This window comes from Felis catus, chromosome A2, assembly GCF_018350175.1.
Source record: "Felis catus isolate Fca126 chromosome A2, F.catus_Fca126_mat1.0, whole genome shotgun sequence".
NCBI classification, from domain to species: Eukaryota; Metazoa; Chordata; class Mammalia; order Carnivora; family Felidae; genus Felis; species Felis catus.
This window is the reverse complement of record NC_058369.1, coordinates 821,730-844,239: the sequence shown is the minus strand read 5'-3', so window position 1 is coordinate 844,239 and position 22,510 is coordinate 821,730. Positions and strand designations below refer to the sequence as shown.

Below are 22,510 nucleotides of genomic sequence, written 5' to 3'. Positions count from 1 at the left end.
ACGCTGTCTCTCTTGACGGCATCTGCCCCGGCGGGGGTGGCGCTCCGGCGGGGCGGCTGTCTCAGCAGATCCGCTCGCCAGGATCAGCTTCTCCCCGGGGGCCCCCGCGCCGCAGGAAAGAGGTCGCCGACTCTCCCTGCAAGGAGGCGTTCTCGGGGCTGAGGCTGAACACGCGCGCACCCGGGGGCCCTGAGCTGCACGTGAGAGGGGAGAAGTGAGGTCTCGGGGCTCGCCGTCTGCCATCCGTCCCCCCCGCCCCCGCCCCCGCCCCTGGGCCGGCATCTCCCGCAGCTGTGCCGTCCCTGGCGCGAGGCCCGTGGGGCCCAGCGCTTCGTGCGTGGCGAAGGAGAATGGAACAGAGAAGCGCGGCGGCGGTGGCCTTCGGGGGCGTCCCTCCACACGCTTCCTCCCGCCCGTTGCGGTCGGGCGCCCCCGCCCCGGCCGGGCTGTTGACCGTCCCCATCGTCCGGGCACCAGTCTCTCTCCCTGCAGTTCCGGGCCGCCCGGCGGCGGGGCGCTCCCGGCTCGCTAGACGGCGCTGTCTGGGGCTCAGCCGCGCCCGCCCCCACGCCCCCAGCTGGGGCTGAGACGGCAAGCGAACCGGCAAAGCCATCATTAACCAATTACGGGGCCTCCAACGTTACAGGCTTCATCCCGGCGCGCGCGGGCGGGCGCCCGCTCGAGGGGGCCACCCTCCCCGCTCCGTCCCCCGCCCCGGGCGGGTTGCCACTTCCCTGCACCTCCCGAAACGGGAGGGTCTTGCTGAAGCTCGGGGCCACGAGCACACTGCGCAGGGCAGCCCGAGCTGGGAGGGTGGTCTCTGCGTGGGGGCCAGGTTGGGACCGCAGCTCCGGCCCTCAGCTCCACCTCTTTCCAGAGCCCCCGCGGCGCGGAGCAAGCATCTGTGCGTGAGATGTGAGGCCGATTCAGGCTGCAGGGGGGCTCCAAGGGCAGGGGCTCTGGAGGGTAGATGGACCGTGGGACCACCCCCTGGGCAGCCAGGCCAGCCCTCGACCTGGAGAGGATGTTCCAGAAGGCCAGCCCCGGCCACTATTCCAGAAGGCTGGCGGGGGCGGCGGTGGGGGCTTTCTCTGCGGCCAAGTCGGCGGCGGCTGCCACCATGGGGCTGGGCACATAGTTGAAGGGGGGCACGCGGGCCGCGCGGCTGGGGGAGCCGTGCCGGCTGGTGGGAAAGCCTCCCACGGCCACCCCCAGGCCCTCATGGACGAAGGGGGCAGAGGTGGGCGCCTTGGGGGGGCAGGGCCCATCCACATCGCTGCCAGGGAAGGATGTGGGGCCGCCGCCCAGGGCCTGGGAGGGCCCCCTGCTCTCCAGGCTCGGAGACGTGCTGGAGTTGGTCTTGGCGGCAACGAAGTCCTCGGTCTGAACCACGGCGTCGCTGGTCTTGCGCTGCGGGGGCCCGCCGGGGCCCTCCTCGGGGGAGGCGCCCACCAGGGGCAGGGCGGTGGCGGGCAGCGTGCTCCGAAGGATGTGCGGAACGTCCTCGTCCCGGATGCGACGCCACGTGGTGCCCGGGGCCGCCACCCTCGGGAGCGGCCGGGCCTCCCCGTCGCTGCTGCGGCGGGCGGCGTCGGCCGCGGGCCCCGGCAGCGCGCTGATGTGCGGCAGGGAGGCGTAGCGCTTGACGGCCTCGGGCCGGGCGGCCGGCGTGCGGACGGGCAGGCGGGACGGGCTTTCGGAGCTGGGGCGCCGCGCCGGCCGCTCGCCGGGGCCGGGCCTGGCTGCAGGGGGTCGTCGGGGGGCCGCCCGCAGCTCGTCGCAGCGCGAGGAGCACAGGAAGACCGCGGGCAGGGCGGGCCGACCGCGCCGGGGGGAGCCGCCCTGGGAGGCGGAGGGCGCGGCCTCGGGCGCGGCCACCTCTGAGCGGCGGCGGCGCGGCAGGCCCGCGGACTCCTTGACGAAGGTCAGCTGCCGCCGGAAACCTGAGCGGTCGGAGGACTCGCTGCCACTGGAGCGGGCGGAGGCCACGCGCACCAGGCCCAGGCGGCCCCCTCGGGCGCCCGGGCTTCCCTCGGCTCCTGCCCGGCCCCTGGGGCCCGGCTCCGGGGCTGCCCGGGCCAGGGCTGGCGGCCCCCGCCTGGCGGGCCTCTGCATGAAGGGGATCCGCACGGGTGACTTCTGCGTCTTGTGCTGCTTGGACAGTAGGGCCCGCGCGGGCGTCTGGGGCGCCAGAGACGCCCCGGGACCAGGTAGGGGCCCCGCAGCCTGGGGGCCCGAGGGCGGCCTCCTGGGCGGGGCCTGGGAGGCCGGGGAGGCCGGGGAGGAGCCGGACGAGGGGGCCTTCGCCAGGCGGGCGGGCGGCGTGGCGCTCCGCTGGGGGGGGCTCAGTGCCGCCAGCTCCGAGATCTTGCCCGGCCGGTGTAGGCTTCGAGACCGCTGCTGCTGCTGCTGCTGCTGCTGCTGCTGCTGCTGCTGCCCGGGGCTGGGGGCTTTGGCCGGGGCTGCGGGCTGCGCAGGGGCTCCCACCTTCCTCGGTGCCACACGGGTGCCGGGGTTGCCTCTGGGCTGTGCCCGGGGGGCCGGGCTGGGCACATAGATCACGGTCCGTCCCCGGAGCACGGCCGGCACCCTGCACGCCGTCTTCTGAGCACCACGCAGCTTCTCGGGGCCACTGGGGCCGTGCTGGGCCAGGGTTGAGTCCCGCTTCTCCGGCCTCGGCCTCGCGGCACTGCCCGCCTGCAGCCGCTGTCCCTTCCTGTGCACCGGCGGCTGCAGGGTGGAGCCTGACAGCCCGGACTCCGACAGGATGGAGTCAGAGCCAGATGAGGCCTCGTGGGTGGCCGCGGCCGCCGCCTGGTGCAGCCACGTGACGATGGAGTTGGCGCCCTCTTGGATGGCGCGCCACTCGACGCTGTCCAGGTCGGAGGCCTGGTCTGAGCCCGCCGCCTCGTCACCGCGCTCCTGGGGCCGCTCCGCTGGCCGTTTGTCTGGCCGGGCAGCCTGGGGCTTGCGGCGCCGCGGGCCTGACGCCTGGAGCCGGCGCCCGGGCACGGCTGACCCGACACAGCGCCGGAGCGGCCCCGGCCCCGTCCCCGTCCCCGCCCGCGGGCTGGGGGCGCCGCTGCACCCGCCCCCCGGGCCCACGACTTTGGCGACGGCCGGCTCGGGAGCACGGGGCCGGGTGGCCGGCTGCTCAGGGGGCTCAGGCTCGCTGAGGGAGCTGGCGGAGGAGCTCAGGGAATAGCATGGCGGGGTCTCGTCGGCGATGAGGCTGGGCTGGGCGCGGGCAGCGGGCAGGGCCTTGGCTGCGGCCTTGGGTGTGGCCTGTGCGTCCTTCCTGCCGGCCGGGTGCTCTCTCTTCACGGCACGGGGGATGGCGGACGCCCGCCGCGGGGGCGCCACCGCCTCGGACGGCTCTTCATCGGAGTCGTTGTCGTAGAAGCAGTACACGGCCTCCTCGGTGGGCGTCGTGAGGCACAGCGACTGCGGTGCCCCGTCCCCACGTGCCTGGCCCGGGCGGGGGCCGTCCCTGTCCGTGCAGGCGCTCGAGGGCTGGCGGAGGGGCAGCTCCAGCCCCACCCGGCTCGTGCCCGCCCCCCGGGCCTGCTCTGCGCTCCGGCCCCCGCCCCACGCCCCGTGGCGGTGCCCGGTGGCCTGCCTGGCGGCGGCCTCCCGACCTGCGGTCTTCCGGCCGGCTGCCTGCCCGGCGGGTGGGTCCCTGGGAGGTCCCTGCAGCGTCTCGTCGCTGAGCGAGGTGGCACTGGAGAAGGTGACCGGCGTGCCCTCGGCTGAGTCGGTGCATGAGTCGTCCCCTCGGGCGGGGGCGGGCACCAGCATGTACACGGGCACGGGCAGCGCGCGGCGGCCGGGCACCAGGGCCGAGGCCACCTTGCGGAGCCGGGCGGGCACGGCTGCCCCCAGGCACTCGCGCAGCAGCTGCAGCTCCTGGTCGGCGGCTGCCGGCCCCTCCAGGCACCCAGCGGCCTCGTCCCGCCGGCGGTGCCCCGCGAGGTGCGGGCCGGGGCCGGGGCCGGGGCCGGGGCCGCCGCCGCGATCCGGGCAGGCGGGGGGCAGCAGCCGCAGCTCCACATCCTTCTGCACGTAGTGCTCGTGCAGGGCCAGCGCGCTGAGGCTCGAGGCGCACGAGAAGTTCTCGTCCGGCTTCTCCACCGTGAAGCGGACGCTGCCGGCGTCGAGCTCCGACGGCAGCCGGCAGCGCTCCCGGCGGTCGGCGATGTCCAGGAATCGCTTCACGTAGCTCTCCCACTGCAAGCTGAACTGGGTGCTCTCGCGCTCGCCGGGGGGCGCAGGGGCCAGCGGGGGCGTCTTGCTGCGGCTGGGCGGCATGGTCTGCCCGGGGCTGTCGGGCAGCTCGCTGGGGCTGACCGTGCCGCTGCCCAGCCCGCTGCACGGGTCGCTGGGGACGGAGCTGGCGATGGACGGGCTCTCGAAACTGCTCAGGGAGCTCACGGAGCTGCAGCGGCTCAGCACCAGCGGCGTCTCCTGCACGCAGTTCTCGGAGGAGCTAGACGGCGTGGTGTCCTCCGCCCCCAGGCCGCGGCCCCGGTGCGGCGCCGGGATGGCCACGGGCAGGGAGGCGGCCCCAGGCCCGAGCCAGGCTCCGTCCAGGTCCGCCTTGCCGGGTCCCGCCTCCTCCAGTGCCTCCAGGGACGAGTCGCTGTCCAGGTCCCCGGCCTCACTGGGGCCGGGGCGGCCGGCCGAGGACAGCGAGGACAGAGAGCTGCAGCGGGACAGGCGGAGGGGCGCCGTCTCTGCCGCCGGCTTCTCGGGCAGCTGGCTCAGGCCCTCCGTGGGCAGCCAGGCCTGCTTCCGGGCCCCGGCGGCCAGGGGCCCCGCCCCCGCCCTGGGGTGGCCCTCGAAGAGCGTGGGCACGTGCTGGTAGGTGGGCGAGAGCTTGATGGTGCGCACGCAGGCGTCGGCCGCAGAGCCGTCCCTCCCGGCCGGCTCCCGGCCGCCCAGCGGGCTGAGGTCCAGCCGGCTGGGCCGCGCCTGGCTGCACGGGGCCCCCTCGTGGTGCTCGGCCAGCACGGCCAGCGGGCAGGGCCTCGTGTGCTCGCGGGGGCAGCGCCCGTCACCGGCGCTGCTGCCGCTGTCGAGGCTGTCGTTGGACAGACTGGCGTGGGCGGCCTGGAGCCGAAGCAGCGGGTGGGCCCGGCCGCCGGCCTCCTGCCGCCTGCCCTCCGGCCGCCGGCAAGGGGAGCAGGACTGGGCGCGGCCCTCCCGCGGGGCCTCCTGCCCGGGGTCCCCGGAGCTGAGGCTGAAGCTGTCGTCGGACGAGGTGTGCAGGGCTGAGATGTCCTCCACCAGCCGGTCGATCCGCGCCACCGCCAGCGCCAGCTTGGCCTTGGCCCTGGCCGCCACGGCCGCCTCCCCGCCGGCCTCCTTCTCCGCCTCCGGGCCGCTGCGGCGGGCGGGCGGGGCGCGGGCCAGAGCCTGTCCCTGCAGGAAGGGGCTGCCCAGGAAGAGGGACAGCACGGCGGGGCTGGCGGGCTCGGCGGTCGAGGCGGCGGCGGCCAGGGAGGGCGCCTCGTCGTCGTCGAAGCAGCCGGAGTCGGAGGCGTAGTCCCGGGCCAGCCCGTCCAGGTGCCGCAGGGGCGGCAGCGGCTTCTTGGAGGCGGCCTCGGCCTCGGCCTCGGGCAGGCCCTGCTTCTCCAGGTGGTCGAGCGCCTGGGCCAGATGTCGCGTGTCCAGCTCGGCCTCCAGCGCCCGCTGCTTCCTCACGTACAGACTGGGTGCGCACGCGCCGGGGGACACGGCGGTGGCCGTCGCCTGGTACTTGGCGGGCCGGTGGGCCAGCAGGTTGCGCAGGGCCGCGGCGCTGCCCATGGCGATCATCTTGTGCTTGGAGTGCACCAGGTTCCGCAGCATGCCCACGGCCCCCAGGTCCCACAGCAGCTCCTGGTCGCGCGGGCTGCGGGCCGACAGGTTCCAGAGCGTGCCGCACGCGTTGCTCACGATGGTCAGGCTGTGGGACGTCAGGTGCTGCAGCAGCGTCTGCAGACAGTTGTGGTCCCGCAGCACCTGCCTGCGGCACGAGGGGGCGTCAGGCCTGCGCCCAGCGCCCGCCCCCCACCCCCGCCCCCACCCCCGCCCCCGCAAATACGAGTCCGGGGCTCCCCAGGCGACTTTGCGTTTCAGAACACCGCATAAATACGTGGTGCGACATCACATAGTGAAATGATAATACTTTCTTCTAGGGGCGCAGGGGGGCTCGGTCAGTTAGGTGTCCGACGGTTGATTTTGGCTCGGGTCACGATCTCACGTTTCATGCGTTCGAACCCAGGGTCGGGCTCTGCGCTGGTAGCACGGAGCCTTCTTGGGATTCTCTCTCTCTGCCTCTCCCCACTCACATGCACTCCCTCAAAATAAATAAATAGAGGGGCCCCCGGGTGGCCCAGTCGGTTAAGCATCCGACTTCAGCTTGGGTCATGGTCTCACAGTTCGTGGGTTCGAGCCCCACATCGGGCTCTGTGCTGACAGCTCAGAGCCTGGGGCCTGCTTCGGATTCTGTGTCCCCCACTCTCTCTCTGCCCCACCCCTGCCTGTGCTCTCTCTCTCTTTCAAAAATGAATAAACATTAAAAAAAAATAACATTTAAAAAATAAATAAGTAGACATTTAAAAAAATACTTTTTTTAAAGTGAACTTCAGTTTGACTTTACCTCATTTTAGCACAACTACATCTCATGATATTTGGGGTATACTGATGCTGAAGATAAGTTTTATCTGTTTTTAAAAGTATTAGAGTGCCTGGCTGGCTCAGCGTGGTGAGTTTGAGCCTCATACCGGGTGTAGAGACTACTTAAAATTAAAATCTTTTAAGAAAAAAAACCCCTAAGCATTGTTAATGATTAGTATTACCTAGTAAATAAGTGTTTTATTGATTTAATAAATAAAATCTTTAGCACAAGTAGAGCCCATGCAATATTTGGGATATACTTATATTAAAAATAAATATTTTGTGTTTTCTTACATTAAAAACGTTACTGATTATCATCCAATAAACAATACTTTATTTTTATAAAGAACAAGCATCGGGGCGCCTGTGTGGCTCAGTCGGTTAAGCATCCGGGTCTTGCTCTCAGCTTGGGTCATGGTCTCATATTCGTGGGTTTGAGTCCCACGTTGGGCTGTGCCCTGTCGGTGCGGAGCTTGCTTGGAATGCGGTCTCTCTCCCTCTCTGCCTCTCCCCTGCTTGCACTTTCTGTCTCTTGCAAAATTAATAAGTATTTTAAAAACAGGTTTTAATATTACTTAGTAAAGATTGTAATAGAGAACAAGTATTTATTAACATTATCTGAAAAATAATACGTTTTATTTTTATTTTAGTTTGAAATGTTTATTTTGAGAGAGCACCTGTATGTGTGCGCACAGGGAAGGGGCAGAGAGAGACGGGGAACCCCAAGCAGGCGCCGTGCTCAGCACAGAGCCCGATGTGGGGCTCGGTTTCCCGAACTGTGAGATCATGACCTGAGCCCAGATTAAGAGTCAGACGCTTAAATGACTGAGCCACCCAGGCGCCCCCATGTTTTCATTTTTTTTTTAATTTTTTTTTTTCAACGTTTATTTTTGGGACAGAGAGAGACAGAGCATGAACGGGGGAGGGTCAGAGAGAGAGGGAGACACAGAATCGGAAACAGGCTCCAGGCTCTGAGCCATCAGCCCAGAGCCCGACGCGGGGCTCGAACTCCCGGACCGCGAGATCGTGACCCGGCTGAAGTCGGACGCTTAACCGACTGCGCCACCCAGGCGCCCCCCCCATGTTTTCATTTTAATAAGTTAACTAAACGTTGATTATATGAGTGCACCCCACACAAAATTTGGGGTATACTTATGTTAAAAAGAAAAACCTTAGTCTCCAGGGACAAATCGGGACCGTTCATTCACAGCACAATCAGGGCTTGTCCTCGTTCCCAGCAGAGTGGGATCTGCCAGCCCCACCCCGGTCTGCGCCTGGGGCCCAGCTGGGGCCCAGCTTCCCCCAGCGCCCCCCCCCACCCGTCCCAGAGCCCCGGCGGGGGGAGGGGGGCGACCTGTAGTCCTCCCGCGTGGCGATGAGGCTGGACACGTTGCGCAGGATGCCGCCGCCACTCTCGATGACGGCCAGCGAGTTGCTCTGGCACTTGTAGGTCAGTGTCCTCACCAGGAAGCCCAGGGCGCCGTCCACCTGGCAGATGGCCGCCTTGTTCTCCGTGCTGTGCGCCGACAGGTTCCACAGGGCGCTGAGCACACTCTTCAGGGTGGACTCCTGGGCGCCGAGCGGGGCGGGGGTGGGGGGTGAGCGGCGGGGGCCCAGGGAGCCGGCGCACCCGCCTCTCCCCCACCCCATCGAGCTGCGGACCCAACGCTGGCACCCAGACACGCTTCGAGTGTGAGCCAGAAGCAATCACGTTGACCGTCACGGGGTTCTGAGACGCGCGGCCGGCGGCCCCACGGCTGGGCCACCCGCTCGGCAGCGCTCGGTCCGGCCGGGCCCACCCCACGCCCGTGCGCGTCCCCGCCCCCCCGCGCCCGCCCCCCCACCCCACGCACGCGTCCCCGCCCCGTCCCCGTGCCCACCTTGGAGGCTCGAAGGACGCACCGCATCAGGGCGGTCATGCTGCCCACCTCCCGCAGCACCTTCTTGCTGTGGATGTCGGCCCGCCAGGACAGGTTCCGCAGGATGCTGGACACAACCTGGGGCGGGGTGGAGCGGGCGCGGTGGACCTGGGGCCCCGGCTCCCCGGGCGGCCGCAATCGCGTCCTCACCCCTGCGCCAGGCGGGGGCGCCCACCACGGGAGCCCCGTCACACCCAGAGGAGAGGGGACTTGGCCGGCAGAAAGGCCTCGGGCGGTGAGCCGCCCTGTGGGCCTCCCCCCACCCCCCCCCCGCCACGCCGCCTCCCACCCCCGCACCTGGTGCAGCTCCTCGCTCTCAGAAGCCAGCTGGGCCACGATGGCCTCCATGCAGCCCCGGCGGGCACACAGTGCGGCCTGTTGACGTGACAGAGGAAAGTCGCGCCACAGCGGGGGGGGGGGGGGGGAGCGAGAGGTAGACCTACTGTGTGCAAGGGCCCGAGCCCCGCCCCTCCTCACCCAGCGGCTCCAAGGAGGAAAGAGGCTCAGGGCGGCGCCAATGCCACCCAGCCTCCCCCAGCCCCGAGCGTGGCGGCCCCGGTGGCCACGTTCAGACACCAGCCTTCTGGGCCTCCGCCTGGAAGTCGGGGACAACTGTCTCCCCCCTCAGGACCGTTTCAAGGCTGGCACGAGGTCGAGGCAGGCCCGGGCCTGGAGCGCGCTGACCCTGCCCGCCCTCTGGCCGGCCCCAGACACCTTGTTGGCCACGTCTCCAAAGGTGAGGTTGGTGAGGGTCATGCCGGCGTATCGACGGAGGGCGAGGTTCAGCGGGTCCCGGGTCATTCTGTGCATCTCATAGTCAACTTGCAGTAACTCTGCCACGGCCTGCAGCCCACCTGCAGGGGTGCGGAAGGGGCACGGTGCAGCCCGGACAGGTGGTGAGCCCCGCCCCCCGCCCCCACAGCCCACCTGCCCTCTGCCCCCCCCCCCCCCCCCCCCCCCCCCATCACCTCGGCCTGTGAGCGCCCCCTGCCCTGACGCCCTCAGCCCCTTCCCGCCCCACCCCCGCCCTCGGCAGGTCTACCTGTGCAGCCGGCTCCGAGGGTTCTGCCCCAGTACCGGGCCTTCGCACAGCTGTTCCCTCCGCCCGAACGCTCTTCCCTATTTGCCCAGGCTCCTGCCTGCACTCCCAGCGCCGGAGTCACGGCGTAGCTTTCTCAAGGACGCCCTCCAGCACCCCACGTGACAATTCCCTCAGGACCATTAGAGCAGGAGCCACTGAGGGCAGGGTCTGCACGGCGCGAGCCCAGGAGCCACTGGCAGGGGGCCAGCGTGCCCAGGGTAGGGACGGGCGGACGGCCCTGGGAAGACCGGCCCGGGAGAGACGGCGGCAGGCAGAGAAGGGGCAGGCGCGGCACAGACTCAAGAAGCTTCTCCCTCTTCGCGCAGCAAACGTGCTGGAAGCAACGTGCTCATCCCCGGGCCCGGGGCAGGCCAGCCGGGCACCCTCTGGGGACGTCAGCGGCCCGCGTGCACCTGAACACCCCGACGTCAACAGGCCACGCGCCACGGTCACAACAACCCGGGTGTCCGCCAGGGGACCAACCCGAGACCACAGTGTGTCCCGCCACTGGGGCAGCGGTGCTCAACCGTGACCGGGAGCCCTGCCACCTGGCGCCACACCTTGTGGGCACACCTTGGAGACATTCTGCCCGAGTTTACTTGTGTGACAGAAGGCAGACACAGGAGGACACGTCCCGTGACCCCACGCACAGGGGGTCCCCAGAGGAGTCCCGTCCACAGAGACAGAGAGAGTAGACGGTGGGAGCCAGGGGTGGGGACTCAGTGTTTCATGGGACAGAGTCTCGGTCCGGGGAGATGGAAAGTTCTGGAGACGGGTGGCGGGGGCGGGTGCAGGACAGCATGAGTGCCTGACGCCGCCGAGCTGTGCGCTTAGAGACGGTTACGATGGTGAATTTTAGGCTGTGTGTATGTTACCACAATTTAACTTTCTTAAGTAGGCTCCACACCCGATGTGGGGCTCGAACTCACAACCCTGAGATGAAGAGTCACGCGCCTTTCCAATGGAGCTGGCCTGACGCCCCTAAAAAATTTGTGATGCGTAATTGTAAGTTATTACAGGGGACACTTCTCAGGCCTTCAATGCTCCATAACGTGGAATTCTCCGCTGCTGGAAACCCGCAGGACAGAAGCAAACAGGAGGAGGAAGAAAGGACTGCGAACTCGGCCGTGGGTGGGGTGCTCGTGCTGGGAGTGGGGGACCCCCCTGCTAGGGGGCCTCGGCGGACAACGGCGGCATGCAAGTGTTTTGGCCTCAGACCCCTGCATCCTGTGAACTTTTCTGAGGACCCCCAGAGAGATTCTGTTCTTGTGGGTGAAAGCTGTTCCACGCTAGAAATTAAAATGAAGCGTTTGGGGAGCCTGGGGAGCTCAGTCGGTTAAGGGTCCGATTTTGGCTCAGGTCACGATCTCACAGTTTGTGGGTTCGAGCCCTGTGTCGGGTTCTGTGCTGACGGCCCAGAGCCTGGGGCCTGCTTCGGATTCCATGTCTCCCTGTCTCTGCCCCTCCCCTGCTCACGCTCTGTCTCTGTCTCGCTCTGTCTCTGTCTCTGTCTCTCTCTCAAAAATAAACACTTTAAAACGTTTTTTTTTATTAAAAAATAAAAAGAAGAAGCCTTTTAAACCCCAGAAGGTACAGCCCAGTAGTCCTCAGAGTAGGAGCATCTGGAAACCCCGCCAAACACACGCACGCATGAGAAAAAACAGGGGTGGCAAAGGCAAACACAATTGCGACCTTGTGGACCTCCGAGAAGGATCTCGGGAACCCCCAGGGGTCCCTGTGGGCCACACTCTGAGAACCAGTTTTATATGAAATCCCACCTGTTCATAGTACAAACGTTCACGGTCAGAAGGAGACAATGAAAACGGAAATCCTTTTCCTGCCTGGCATCGGCTGGGGGAAGTGGAGCCCAGGGCCACTCCATTCTCCTGTCTACACTGCATTCTGGGCACGTGTGTGCACGTGCATTGTGTAGAGAAGAGACCTTACCACCTCCTCCGCTTTCCCCGGATGACACGAGGACTTACTGTTGGACACAGGCCGTTTCCGGATCGGGGCGGGGGGGGTCCCCACGGGTTGCTTGCTGCCCGCCTGCCTTCCTATTTCTGTGTGTCTTACTTTGTCAATCCGGCCGCGGGGCGCAGGGGTGCCCCAAAGGTGTGCACACTCCTGAAGAACCCGCTGGTGCCAAAGCCCCTCACCACGTGCCCCCCCCTCCACGCAGCCAAACCACACGGGACCCGACCCAACCTTGGGGCGCTCTGACCACCGGCTGGGTGAGAAGCCGTGTGTTTTGTAACTCTGACAGCCAAACTCAGCATATGGATGCGATGTTTGGCCTTTGCTATTTCTTTTTTCCGTGTTTTGATGACTTTTATATGGAAAAAGAGGATACTCGTAACGCCCCCCAACCTGAAACTTCACAAGGTCGAGCCCCCCACCCCCACCCCCCGTCCCCAGCCCCTCCACGAAACACCGAGGCATCGGGCCCTCCTGCGGGAGGCGAGGGGGCACTCACCCAGCTCGTTCATGGCTCGGCGGTATTCCTCGTCAAAAGACAGCTTCATCACGGCACAGGTGGCCTGGCAGATCTGGGGCTCGATGGGGACGGGAGCTGTGGGCCAGGGGACCAGGTCAGCGCCCTCCCACTGCCGGTGGGTGCCCGCCCCGCCCCGCCTTCTGCATCCCTGCGGAGACCCCAGGCGTTTTCAAAGGGCTGCACGCCGGGCTCGCAGAGCGGTGGGGCTCCTTCCCACGCCTCCCGCCAACCCACGCAGGGGGTGCCGCCTCAGCCAGGACGGCCAAGGGAGGGGAGGTGACGCCTGCGGCTTTTGTCATAAGGTAACTGCAATCAGCTGCAAACACCGGGAACCTCACACTCTGTTCTCTGGGGACCCACGACCTATCCCTGCATTCGGCGGCGGTTCCCTGAGCACCCACCCGTGTCATCAGGTGTCGGGGGCCACCCCTGTGCCCATCCGCCAAGACAACGTTCCCACAAGCCTCGCCGGCGCAGGCCACCGAGAAGGGGCCCGGCGGCGGCCCCCGTCGCTGGCTCACCGCCGCTGGCGCCGCCTCCCTCGGCGCCGTCCCTGGCCTGCAGCCAGTCCCAGCAGGTCTCACAATAGGCCCGGATCTGCTCCAGCACGTGCAGGACGCGCATCTCCTTGCGCGCCAGGCCCTGGTCAGGTTGCGAGAAGACGATGTTGTGCAGCGCCGCGTTGGCGCGCATGCGTGCGTCCTTGGCGCCCGTCGCCCCGGGGCTTCCGTCGCGACCCCCAGCGCCGGCCTCGGTGCCGTGCAGGATCTGCAGCAGCAGCGGCAGGCACCCCGAGCGGCGCATGGCCACGCAGCTCTCCGGCGAGCTGGACATGGCCAGCAGGGTGCGCGCCGTGTCCTCCTGGTCACGCGTTGCCAGCATGGACAGCAGCCAGAAGACCACCTCCACCTACGAGGGGCAGCGGACGGGGGTCAAGGGGGGCGGTGAACCACGCCCGGCTCACCTGGCCCCAGCCAGTCCCTGAACCCCCGGTGGGCCGCCCAGACACAGCGAGCGTCTTGTGACCCCAGCCCAGGACCGTCACTTGCTCACCCCCGACACCCTCACCCTGCGTCTTCCTGTGGGCAGTGGCACACACCTGGGGAGGGCACTGGGGCGCCCCCGGTTGAGGAGGGCCAAGTTGACTGTCGTCCTCACGGGGTACTCCCGTGGGTGACCTCCTACCTCTAAGTCTAGGGTGCCATCCCAACACACAGGACAGCTGTCCCCACCCACGTTCTGGCCCTGCCAGCCTCGGCACACACCCCACCCCAGGGTGGCCCTTCCACACCTGGGGCCGCTTTATGGAGTCGGCGGAGGGAAGGCCCCCCACATCGGACAGAGAGGCAGGGCCCAGGTCACCATGCACCTCCACCCAGCTGGCCATCTGCACCCCTTGCCTCAACCCACCGGCCTCCTCCCCCACAAACCTGGACGCCCCCTCACCTTGCTGTTGCCGGGCTGAGGGACACCATCCTCCGGGTGTGTGGGGACTTCAGTCTCTGGATCCTCGTCCACCGGCACCGACTTCACCGCCAGCAGGGCCTGTGCGGAGAACGCCAGGCCTGGGGGCTCTGTTGGGGAGCACCCCACAAAGCGCCCAGGCTGCCAATGCCGGCCACACCCCCGTGACGATGTGGGTGGGGGCTGCAGGCCCATTCCTGGACCGGGCAGAGCCCTAGCGGTCTCTTCACTGCCTAGACCCGTCACCAACCCCAGGACCCTGGCGCCACCCCTCCCAGTACCTGGGGCTCTGTCTGTTGCACCCGGTCCTGTGCGGACAGCAGCTCCTGATCGATTTGCTCCAAGCGAGAAGCGCGGATCTGAGCCAAGAGAAAGAGGCGCGCTGGGGCTGACCCCGCCCCCGGGTCTGACTCCGCCCACTCGTGTATGACCCCACCCACTTCCCATCGGCATTCTGCTTCTGCCCCACCCTGGCCCCACCCGCATTCCTCTATATGGTCCCGCCCACCCTAAACACCCTCGCTGCAGTATCTGACTCCGCCCACAACCCGGCCCCACCCAGGCGCTGGCTCCACCCACTCTCTTGCTTGATCCCGCCCCACCCTTCCGGACCCCCCCACTCCCTGATCTCGTCCGGCCCACGGACCGCGGCCCAGGGCTGGCTCACACTCGGTTCCGCCCACTGACCGTCCCCTAACCCCCACAGTTCTCGGACCCTGCCCTCGGAGCCCGGCTCCGCCCTTCGCTCCCTCTGGCCCCACCCACAAAGGGCTCTACCCCCACTGGCTCCGCCTCCCGATCCAGACCCCTCCCACAGCAGTCCCTGCGCTCCGCCCAGTGACGCGCTCTTCCCCGGAAGAGCCTCCAGCGCCCCGCCCCGCCCGCCGCCTCACCTGCGCGCGCTGCACCATCTCGTCCGAGGTGCCGAAGCGTTCTTCCATCAGCGAGCGGATGTGCTGGGCCTCGAACTCCAGCTGCTGCCGGATCAGGTCCATCTGCATCGAGAACTGCTGGGAGGGGCGGGCGGGCCGCGGTGAGGGGGCGCCCGGGCCCGAGCCCCTTCCCCCCGCGCCGTCCCCCGCGCGCTCACCGTCTCCACGTGCGGGAGCTCGTCCAGGCGCTTGGACAGGCCCTGCAGCTGTGAGTAATACCAGAGCTTCTCCTTCTCCTCCTTCTCGATCTCGTTCAACAGGAAGCACCTGGGGAGGGGGCGGGCAGTCGGTGGGCGCAGGCTCGCAGGGCGGGAGCCGTCCTGCATGCGTTATTTTGATTTGTGTGATCACTTGTTGGGCGCTGTGTGCCAAGTTGAACGGCGTGGCAAAGTCTCGCCCTTGGCGCTCCCGGGACTGGGGTGGGGTGCAGAAAATCGATTCAACTTTATACGTTGTGGTCCCCAGAGAAAGACCCCGAGGGGGCTGTGCTAACACCTCTCCCACGCTTGCTCATCTCCCTCTGGCCTGCAAAGACCAAGTCAGGCTCAGATTGCTCCGGGCGCAACAGGCTCCCTGTTAACCCTGTGGGGGGCGATGCTGCCATTCCCGTTTTACAGAGCTCCCCGTTCAGGCTCAGGGTCTTTTTCTTTTTCTTTTTCTTTTTCTTCAAATAAAAATTTATTGACTTTAAAGAATTTTGTTACATAGAACTACAGAGCGGAAGCCTGGGGCTGGGAGGGGTGAGGAGACTGGCCTGAGGTCCCACAGCACAGCATGGCCTCAACTCCAAGCCGCTCTTGCACTGCCGCATCCCACCCCACACAACCCGGCCGAGCCGAGCTGGGCGCCCAGACCCTGCTTTCCTCTGCTGGCCCCCGGCCCAGGTTTCTTGGGCCACAGCCCTCTCTGCACAAAGGCTGCCTTGAGCCCTTCTGGCTCCAGTCCTGACCCTGGCAATGGACACAGCCCTGTGCCTCGCGAAGCCTGCGTGCTGGGGACCCGGGGGGACATCTCCCAGGAGCCTTGCCCTGTGCCAGGGACTCCCCCTTCCTCTTCGTCCTCCAGCTGAGGGCCACTGGAGCCACGTGGAGTGGGCGTGGGCAAGGCCGACTCAGGAGGTGGGTGGAACACGTGCCGGTGGGCCAATCAGCGGGCAGAGGTGCTGGGGCGGAGCCGGCTGGGGGCGGAGCTACGTGGCAGCTTCCAGCGGCCAGGTCCCGCCACCTGCCATCTCACCTCTCCCGGTCCAGTTCCTCCAGCAGCCGGATGGTCGCCCGGCTCAGCTCCCCAAAGCTGTCCTTCGAAGGCCCGGAGCCGTGTACTGGACTTCCTTCGGGGGTCCGGCCAGTGGGCTCAGGACCTAGGGCTGGGGGCTGGAACTTGAGGTTGTACAGGCTGGTGATGTCCATCTGCAGGGCTGCATGGGCGGGGAGGGAGAAGGCAAGGTCAGTGCCCCTTCCCGCCCCTCCTCCCAGCAACCTCTGGGGGCAAGCTGGGGATTGCCCCCCCGGGGGCCCCTCACCTTTCAGCTGTTCCAGCACCTCCGTCTGCCCCAAGGACACCAGCACTCCGGCCTCCTGCTCCAGCTTGCCTTGTAAGTGCTTCAGGACCTCCTAAGGTGGGGGCGGGAGAGGGTGTCCGGCAGCGTGAGCCTGCTGCCCTGGGCTGGCCTGTGGGTCTCTGGGTCCAGCACCCCGGCGGCGTCTGTCCCTGTAAGGGCAGCCCGAGGCCTCTGCCCAGCCCCACGCTCACCTTCATGCCGGACGTCTCCGTCTCTAGCTTGGACAGGTGGCTCGAGTTGTCTCGCAGCTCCTGCCTCAGGTGACTGTTCTCGGCCTTCAAGGCCTCCACCTGCCGCACCAGCTGCTCGTAGGGCGCCACGGAGCTCGTCATCTTCAGCTCCTGCAGCGCCTGGGGCCACAGGTCAGCGGGTTCACCCAGGGGTCTAGGGAGAGTGCCCTGATCTAAGCCCCAGCTCTCCCATCTGATCTTGGGGATGAATCCCAGCGGGAGCGCCAGGTGTGGACCGCTGCAGGCAGAACTCTGGCGTCCCGGAGGACAGGCACGGGCAGGGCCAGTGGGAGGCAGAGGGGCAGAGCCCCGGGGTGGACGTGGAGACACGCAGCCCCAACGCCCAGGTGGCCAGCAGACGCGAGTACATGTCCACCCTCACTGCCGGGCTCCCAGACACACGGGCGGGCAGCTAGACAGACACACGGACATCCGAGGCCCTCTCCCACAGCAACGCAGCTGCCCCGAGGTGTGGTGGGCAGACCGCCAGCGGGCCCAGCCCAGGACGCTAGAACTGCTGTGGAGGCCAAGAACACGGCTCAGAGAGCCAGGGCCAGGTGATGGTGGGGCGCCCGGAGCTGGGCAGCCGGGCCGGCAGACCCGAGCCCACCACGGTCACCCCCCGCCGCCCCCACACCCCCTCCACCAACAGCTGGAGCCCAGCAGCCACCTGCCTGGCCCGGCTCCCCTCCCGGCAGCCCTGCGCCAGCCCCCGGGCTCTCCCACTGCCACCCGCTTCTTTGTGTGTGTGGCTGTCCTCACTCCGGCCCAGCCTCCTCGGTCCAGCTGGCTGGCAGCTCCTCCTCTCTGGGCTTGGCCCTCCCGGAGCTGTCCCACCTCCTCCCCACCCCCCTTCCCTCTTTGTTCCCTTCCCATCGGCTCGCGCCCCCTCCCTCCGCCTTTGTCTGAGGCGCACCAGTGGCAGGCCGTGGTCTCCTCCACCTCCTCCCCGGAGCCCCTCCCCAGATCAGCCCGCCCTCCCCAGCCCACAGGGAGGCACTTGCTCTCCGCCCCCCAGCCTGGCCACAAGCACTCATTCACGTGCCCCGTCACTCACTGTCCGCCCCCTGCTCCTGCCCCCAGAACCCTCCCCACCCCACCCACCCTGGGACCACCAAGGGCTCGCTGGGCCTGGAATAAGCCTGGGGTGATGGGCTTGGGCCATCCTGACCCTTTGGGAGGACCTGCTGTATGCCTGACCCGTCATCTGGCTCGCTGGCCACAGTCCCGAGCCTCAGGGACCGCCACTGGGCTGTGCTCAGAGGAAGAAACAGGCCCGGGTGACCGGCAAGGCACGACCGGGACCCGACACTGGGAGGACTCAGAAGTCCAGGCAGTGCTTTCTGGCCTCTGCGGGCCTCGCTTTGCCCATCTGAGGGTTGAGAAGAACTCGGCCCTGCGGGTCGGTGGGAGGGCAGACAGGACAGTCAAGTGGGAGCAAATGTGTCAGGTAGGGAAGGCCGAGGGCCTTTGCCTCCCATCCCAATATCGACCCTGCCCGAGGCTGGGGAGGGGGGGGCGGGGAGCTCCCAGCTGGGACTCAGGCCGGGGGCTGTGGCAAGACTGCTGGGGTCCGGCTGCCACGCCCAGCACAGCCTCAGGGAAGCTCTAGGTGGTGTAGGACCCTGTTGAGTGTCCCTCCCACTCCCTAAACCCAGGCCGGCTTCTGGAGCCCCACCCAGGGCTGCCCATTCCCCCCCCACACACACACACACCAGGTTTCCCTCGTCTTGGATGTTCAGGTTAAGCCTGGGACACCTTCACTCCCCCGACGCCTGGTGGTCACTGTTGTATCCTCATGGCGCTGAGCTTGGCGGTAGGGCCACCCACCAGACTCCCCTCATTCCAGCCTGGCCTCCCCAACTCCACACTCCCACCAGCCCCTCAAGCTTTGCCCAGCCAGGCCCCCTCTCCCCCAGGCCCCCACACCTTTTCCATCAGGGCAGCCTCGCTGGCCTCCCACAGTCCACTCTGACGGAAAGCCAAAAGGAAGCTTTGAAAGACATGATTGGATTCCATCCCTCCCTCACGCCAGTACCGCCCATGGCTCCCCAGTGCCCTCAAGACAAGAGCCAATTCCTCCACATGCACCCTGCCTCGCTGACACCCAGCAGCCACACTGCAGTGTCCTTCCCCAGGCCTCTGCACGTGCGGTTTTCTGCCTGGAGCACCTTTCCTGACTCCTGCCACCCTTCAAGGTGCAGCTTCCTCCAGGAAGCCCTCCTGCCTGGACTTCATCCCCAGGCTGCGTCAGGGGACTCCTGGGAGTCTCCCCGAGAGATCTCCATTGCAGAAGAGAAAGCACCAATAGCTGGCAGTTCCCCTGGTTGAGCCGTGAGTGGCCACATTTCAGGGGAAGACGGCAGATGTGGCCCAAAGGGGCCTTTCCTTCAAACCCCACGTTACAGAGAAGGAGCCTGATGTCCAAGGAGGAGGAGCACTAACCCCCAAGCACACAGCAGGCCTGCCTGCAGACTGGGAGGTCCGAGTGTGGAACCCCGTGGGTGGGTGTGTGCGTGGGCCGGGCAGCAGCTACGCAGGGGCCCAACCTCCCTGGTTCTCAGTTTCCCTTTCCGGCTCCACCCTGGAGAAACGAAACGTGTGCTGACAGGTGAAGCAGAGAGAAGGGGATGGCGACACCCCCGACCCCCCACCTCCCCCCACCCCCCGCCTCCGGCTGAGGCGGAGGACGCGCCCCCTGCCCTCCACCCGGGGAAGCGCTTACTCTATGTCGGGCTGGGCCGGGCTGGCGGGGGCGCCGCGGGGCGGGGGCTCCGGGGTCTCGGCGGCGCAAGCAGAGGGCTCTGGGGCGGACAAAGCCCGGTCCCGGCCTGGCCAGGCGGCGCCGCCGCTCCCGGAGCTGGGCGAGACCACCGCGCGCGGGGGAGGATGCGGGATGCGGGATGCGGGCGCGGCGGCCAATTGCGGCGCGGGAAGACGGACTGGTGCCATGGCAACAGCCAATGGCGGCCCCGGGGCGGGGACCAGCGGCGGCAGCCGGACGTCGGGCCTCCGGGCGGGTTCAGGGACTGCGTGTGCAGGGCTTGCGGGGGAGGGGGGGCGCCCCGAGGACGAGGACCCTGTGCCCTCCACCCGTTCCGGGGTAAAGCGGTCAAGAACCTCCGGCGGCTGGATCCGGAGAATTTGAGAGTAAAAAAAAGCATGCGGTCTCGGATGTTACATCAGAATTGGGGGGGGGGGGGGCAAGGGGGAGGCCAGCCCCTCCCGACGGATCCAGCCGAGCCTCGTGCGGATGGGTGAGGGCGGGGCAGGGCTCGGGATCCAGACTGCACTCCCCACCCCCTGCCAGCGGGGTCACGGCCAGCATGAAGGGGTGGGCGTGGGGGATGGGCGGGCAGGCTGAGAGGCGCTGGGGACCCCGGCGCCTCTGTCTCCCGCCTGACAGAGCTCTTCCAGGGGTGTCTGCCGCGACTCCCTGTCCACCCCATGTCGCTCGGTCTCTTTCAATCTGTCTCTCTGTGTCTCTGTCTCCCATTACACTATTTCACCCTCACAGAAGGTAAGGCCAAGGAGAAGCCTGGGGTCCCAGCTGTCTCAGGTCCTCGATGGGTCCACAGAGCCAGAACTTTGCAGCTGGGGCCAGTCTTTACTGCCTCCGACACATGCACACCCCAAGGAGGAAGGAGGCTCTGGGCCAGGAGACGTGGTTTAGGGGGCCCGCCTCTGTCTTTCCTGGCCGGGGGAGGGGGGCCGTGGCAAATGTTTGCCTCGAGAACCTTGTTCCCCTCCCCCCCCCCCCGGTTAAGTGGGGTGGGGGGTGCAGCCTTTGTAAGGGCTGGTGCAAGGCAGGCAGCCAAGGGCACACACACCACGTTGTGTTCTGTTGGGTCTACGGCAGGAGGTCCTGTGTGCCCCGCCCTGGGTTAGCACTGCCCGGGGGGGTGGGGGGGGGGTGGGAGGGGGGGCCTGAGAGGGGGCCTGGCAGTCCTGGAGCCTCCACAGCCAAAGGCAGCAGTCCCCAGCCTGTGGGCCCTGGGAAGGGGGTGTGGGGGGCAGAGGAGCTCTTTCTGGAAGCTGGGAAGGCTGCGCAAAAGGACACCAGTGCTTGGCCTCTCCCGGATGAGTAAGAGTTGGCTATGAAAGCAAGGAGGGGAAAGGTATTCCCCGGGGCTGAAGGAATGACATGTGCCGTCCCTGGAGCTGAGCGGCCAGTCCCTTGTCAGGGGGTCTGGGCTTCTGGTGGGGCCGCACCAGCTCACTACCAGGGGTTTAGAGCAGGGGCAGTCCGAGCTGATCAAGCAGAGCAGAGCAGACTGGCCAGAGCCGGAATGGGGGCAGGGAGAGGACAGAGCCTAGGGCCCAGCTTCACCGTGACCTTGGCCGTCTCTCTCTTTGGCCTCAGTTTCCTGTTTTGCTGACTGGGAGGTGGGTTGGAGAATCCTTGCCTGCACAGAACTAAGTCCTATCCCCCCACCCAGTCTCAGGTGTGGCTGCTCCCCAGACCCCTCTCAGCCAGTCTGAGTGGTCTAATGGCCAGCCTTGCCCTCGTATGTATGAGGACACCAGGGAGCACACTGCTTCAGTTCACTTGTGAGCCTCACCAGCCTTGGGCTTCCCCCTTCCCCTGGGGACCAGAAGGCTGAGGGCACAAGGCTGAGACCACAAGACAAGATGCCCTTGTCCCCAAGCCTCTGGAGCACCACATCTCTGACACCCTGTCCCTCATCCCCGAATATCCCTGACCTTTTAAATTCTTGAGCCACAGTCAGACTCAGGCATCACTGGAAATCCAAGAACCACGGAGCCTCGGGAAACCCCACGGCACCCCAGGACCCCAAGCCCAGTCTTGGGGGAATGAGGAGCCCCTCAAGGCACAGTACCCAGGCCTAATGGGGGGTGGGGGGGTCCTCCCCAGGCGCCCTCCCTGGGATCCTCTGCACTCCCTACCGCTGCTGGGCTCTCAAGGGGAGAGTTGAATCGTGGGGCTCGCTTATCCACATCCTCACCCTGAGACCATCCCTTCCCCCTGCCCCCCCTCCTCCCCCCCCCCCCCCGCCGGCCCCATGCCAGCATCTGGCCCAGCACAACAGGGTCACTCAGAGGGCCTTTGAGTCTTCTGAGCCTGACCTCAGTGTCTCTTCCCACTTGATGGCCCGCGCTCTTCCACTGACCATCCACTGTGCTAGGGGCTCGGGGCAGAACCATGAGTGCCCCCCCCCCCCGCCCCCAACTCGGAGCTGGGGTTGGGGGAGAGGGAAGCAGAGAGGCACCAGGTTGTCATGCGACCACAGAGATGGGGCGCGGGCTGGGTGACGGAGCAGAGCCCTGATGGAAAAGGGAATACTACTGGAGGTGAGGGAGTGGTGGCGCCGTGCCCCCGAAACCGGATCCGGGGTGATCCCCTGCCGGGTTTCGGGGCCTCAGTTTCCCGGGCAGGGAGAGGGCAAGAGAGCGTCCTGTCAGCACCGCGGACAGCTCCCCTCGGCCACCGGGCCTGGTCCTTTGCTGGCGCCTCCGCCCCGCGCTCAGGCTCCAACCCAGACGAAGGCTTGGGCTCCTCGCGGCGCCCCCAGTCTCAGTTTCCCGTTAAATCGGGAACGTGAGAGCCCGGAGGTTCAGAACGATTACGGAGGCCGGCAAAGCTCTCAGGCCCGGTGGGATGCATATTGTGAACCTCAACGTCGGTGAAGGTCGGAGTCGGCCCTGCGCTGGGAGCCCAGAAAGGGAAACTGAGGCCCGAAGAGGTGCAGGGTGTGGCCCAGCCCCTACCCGCCAGTGCGGGACGGAGCCTCAGCTAGACGGTCCCCCGTTGCAGTCCCCACCGCCCCAGCTGCTCTCTGCGTCCGCGCAGTGGGGAGGGGTCGGGGGGGGGTGGTCTTTCTCCGAGGCTGCGCTTGCGCAGACCCAGGGTGGGGGGGATCCGCTGCGACGCGGGGGAGGGGCTCCCCCCCGGAGCACAGCCCGAAGCGGTTGCCCTGGCAACGGTCTCCGCGGCGACTGCGCGAGACCCCAGACCCGGCCAGCCCCGTGCGCGTGTCGGAGTGCCCCCCACGCCTTACCTGGTCCCCGAAGACGGCTGAGTGCAGCAGGCTCAGCAGCCCCAAGAGCCCCATGGAGCCGCGGCCGCCCCGGACCAGCCTGCGCCCCGCCCTCAGCTGCTCGGGTAGGGGGGAGGCTCGGCCGAGACTCCCTGCGCCTGCGCGGA

The 22,510-nt window shown here is 67.1% G+C and overlaps 1 protein-coding gene and 1 long non-coding RNA gene across 4 annotated transcripts; one reads left to right on the top strand and one right to left on the bottom strand.

The window, feature by feature from the left end:
* Window positions 1-273: 273 nt before the first annotated feature.
* APC2 (APC regulator of WNT signaling pathway 2) lies at window positions 274-22,496 on the bottom strand. 3 transcript variants are annotated; one of them, XM_023242913.2, is made up of 15 exons: window positions 22,365-22,496; window positions 16,306-16,464; window positions 16,076-16,166; window positions 15,790-15,970; window positions 14,712-14,820; window positions 14,515-14,631; window positions 13,903-13,980; window positions 13,604-13,702; window positions 12,679-13,066; window positions 12,137-12,232; window positions 9,294-9,433; window positions 8,877-8,954; window positions 8,541-8,657; window positions 8,015-8,229; window positions 274-6,007 (listed from the first exon to the last, which is right to left on the bottom strand). In XM_023242913.2, exons 1-15 carry the CDS (start codon window positions 22,416-22,418, stop codon window positions 1,051-1,053), a joined length of 6,879 nt encoding a protein of 2,292 aa, XP_023098681.2. In that variant the 5' UTR covers window positions 22,419-22,496; the 3' UTR covers window positions 274-1,050. The 3 variants fall into 3 exon arrangements, with proteins under 3 accessions (XP_023098681.2, XP_023098690.2, XP_023098691.2); XM_023242922.2 differs by having other exon boundaries at window positions 14,515-14,628; XM_023242923.2 differs by lacking the exon at window positions 22,365-22,496 and adding an exon at window positions 19,070-19,198.
* Window positions 9,561-10,977, top strand: LOC111557572. Its single transcript, XR_002737743.2, has 2 exons — window positions 9,561-9,878; window positions 9,987-10,977. It is a non-coding gene; the product is annotated as an uncharacterized LOC111557572 (long non-coding RNA).
* Window positions 22,497-22,510: the final 14 nt, after the last annotated feature.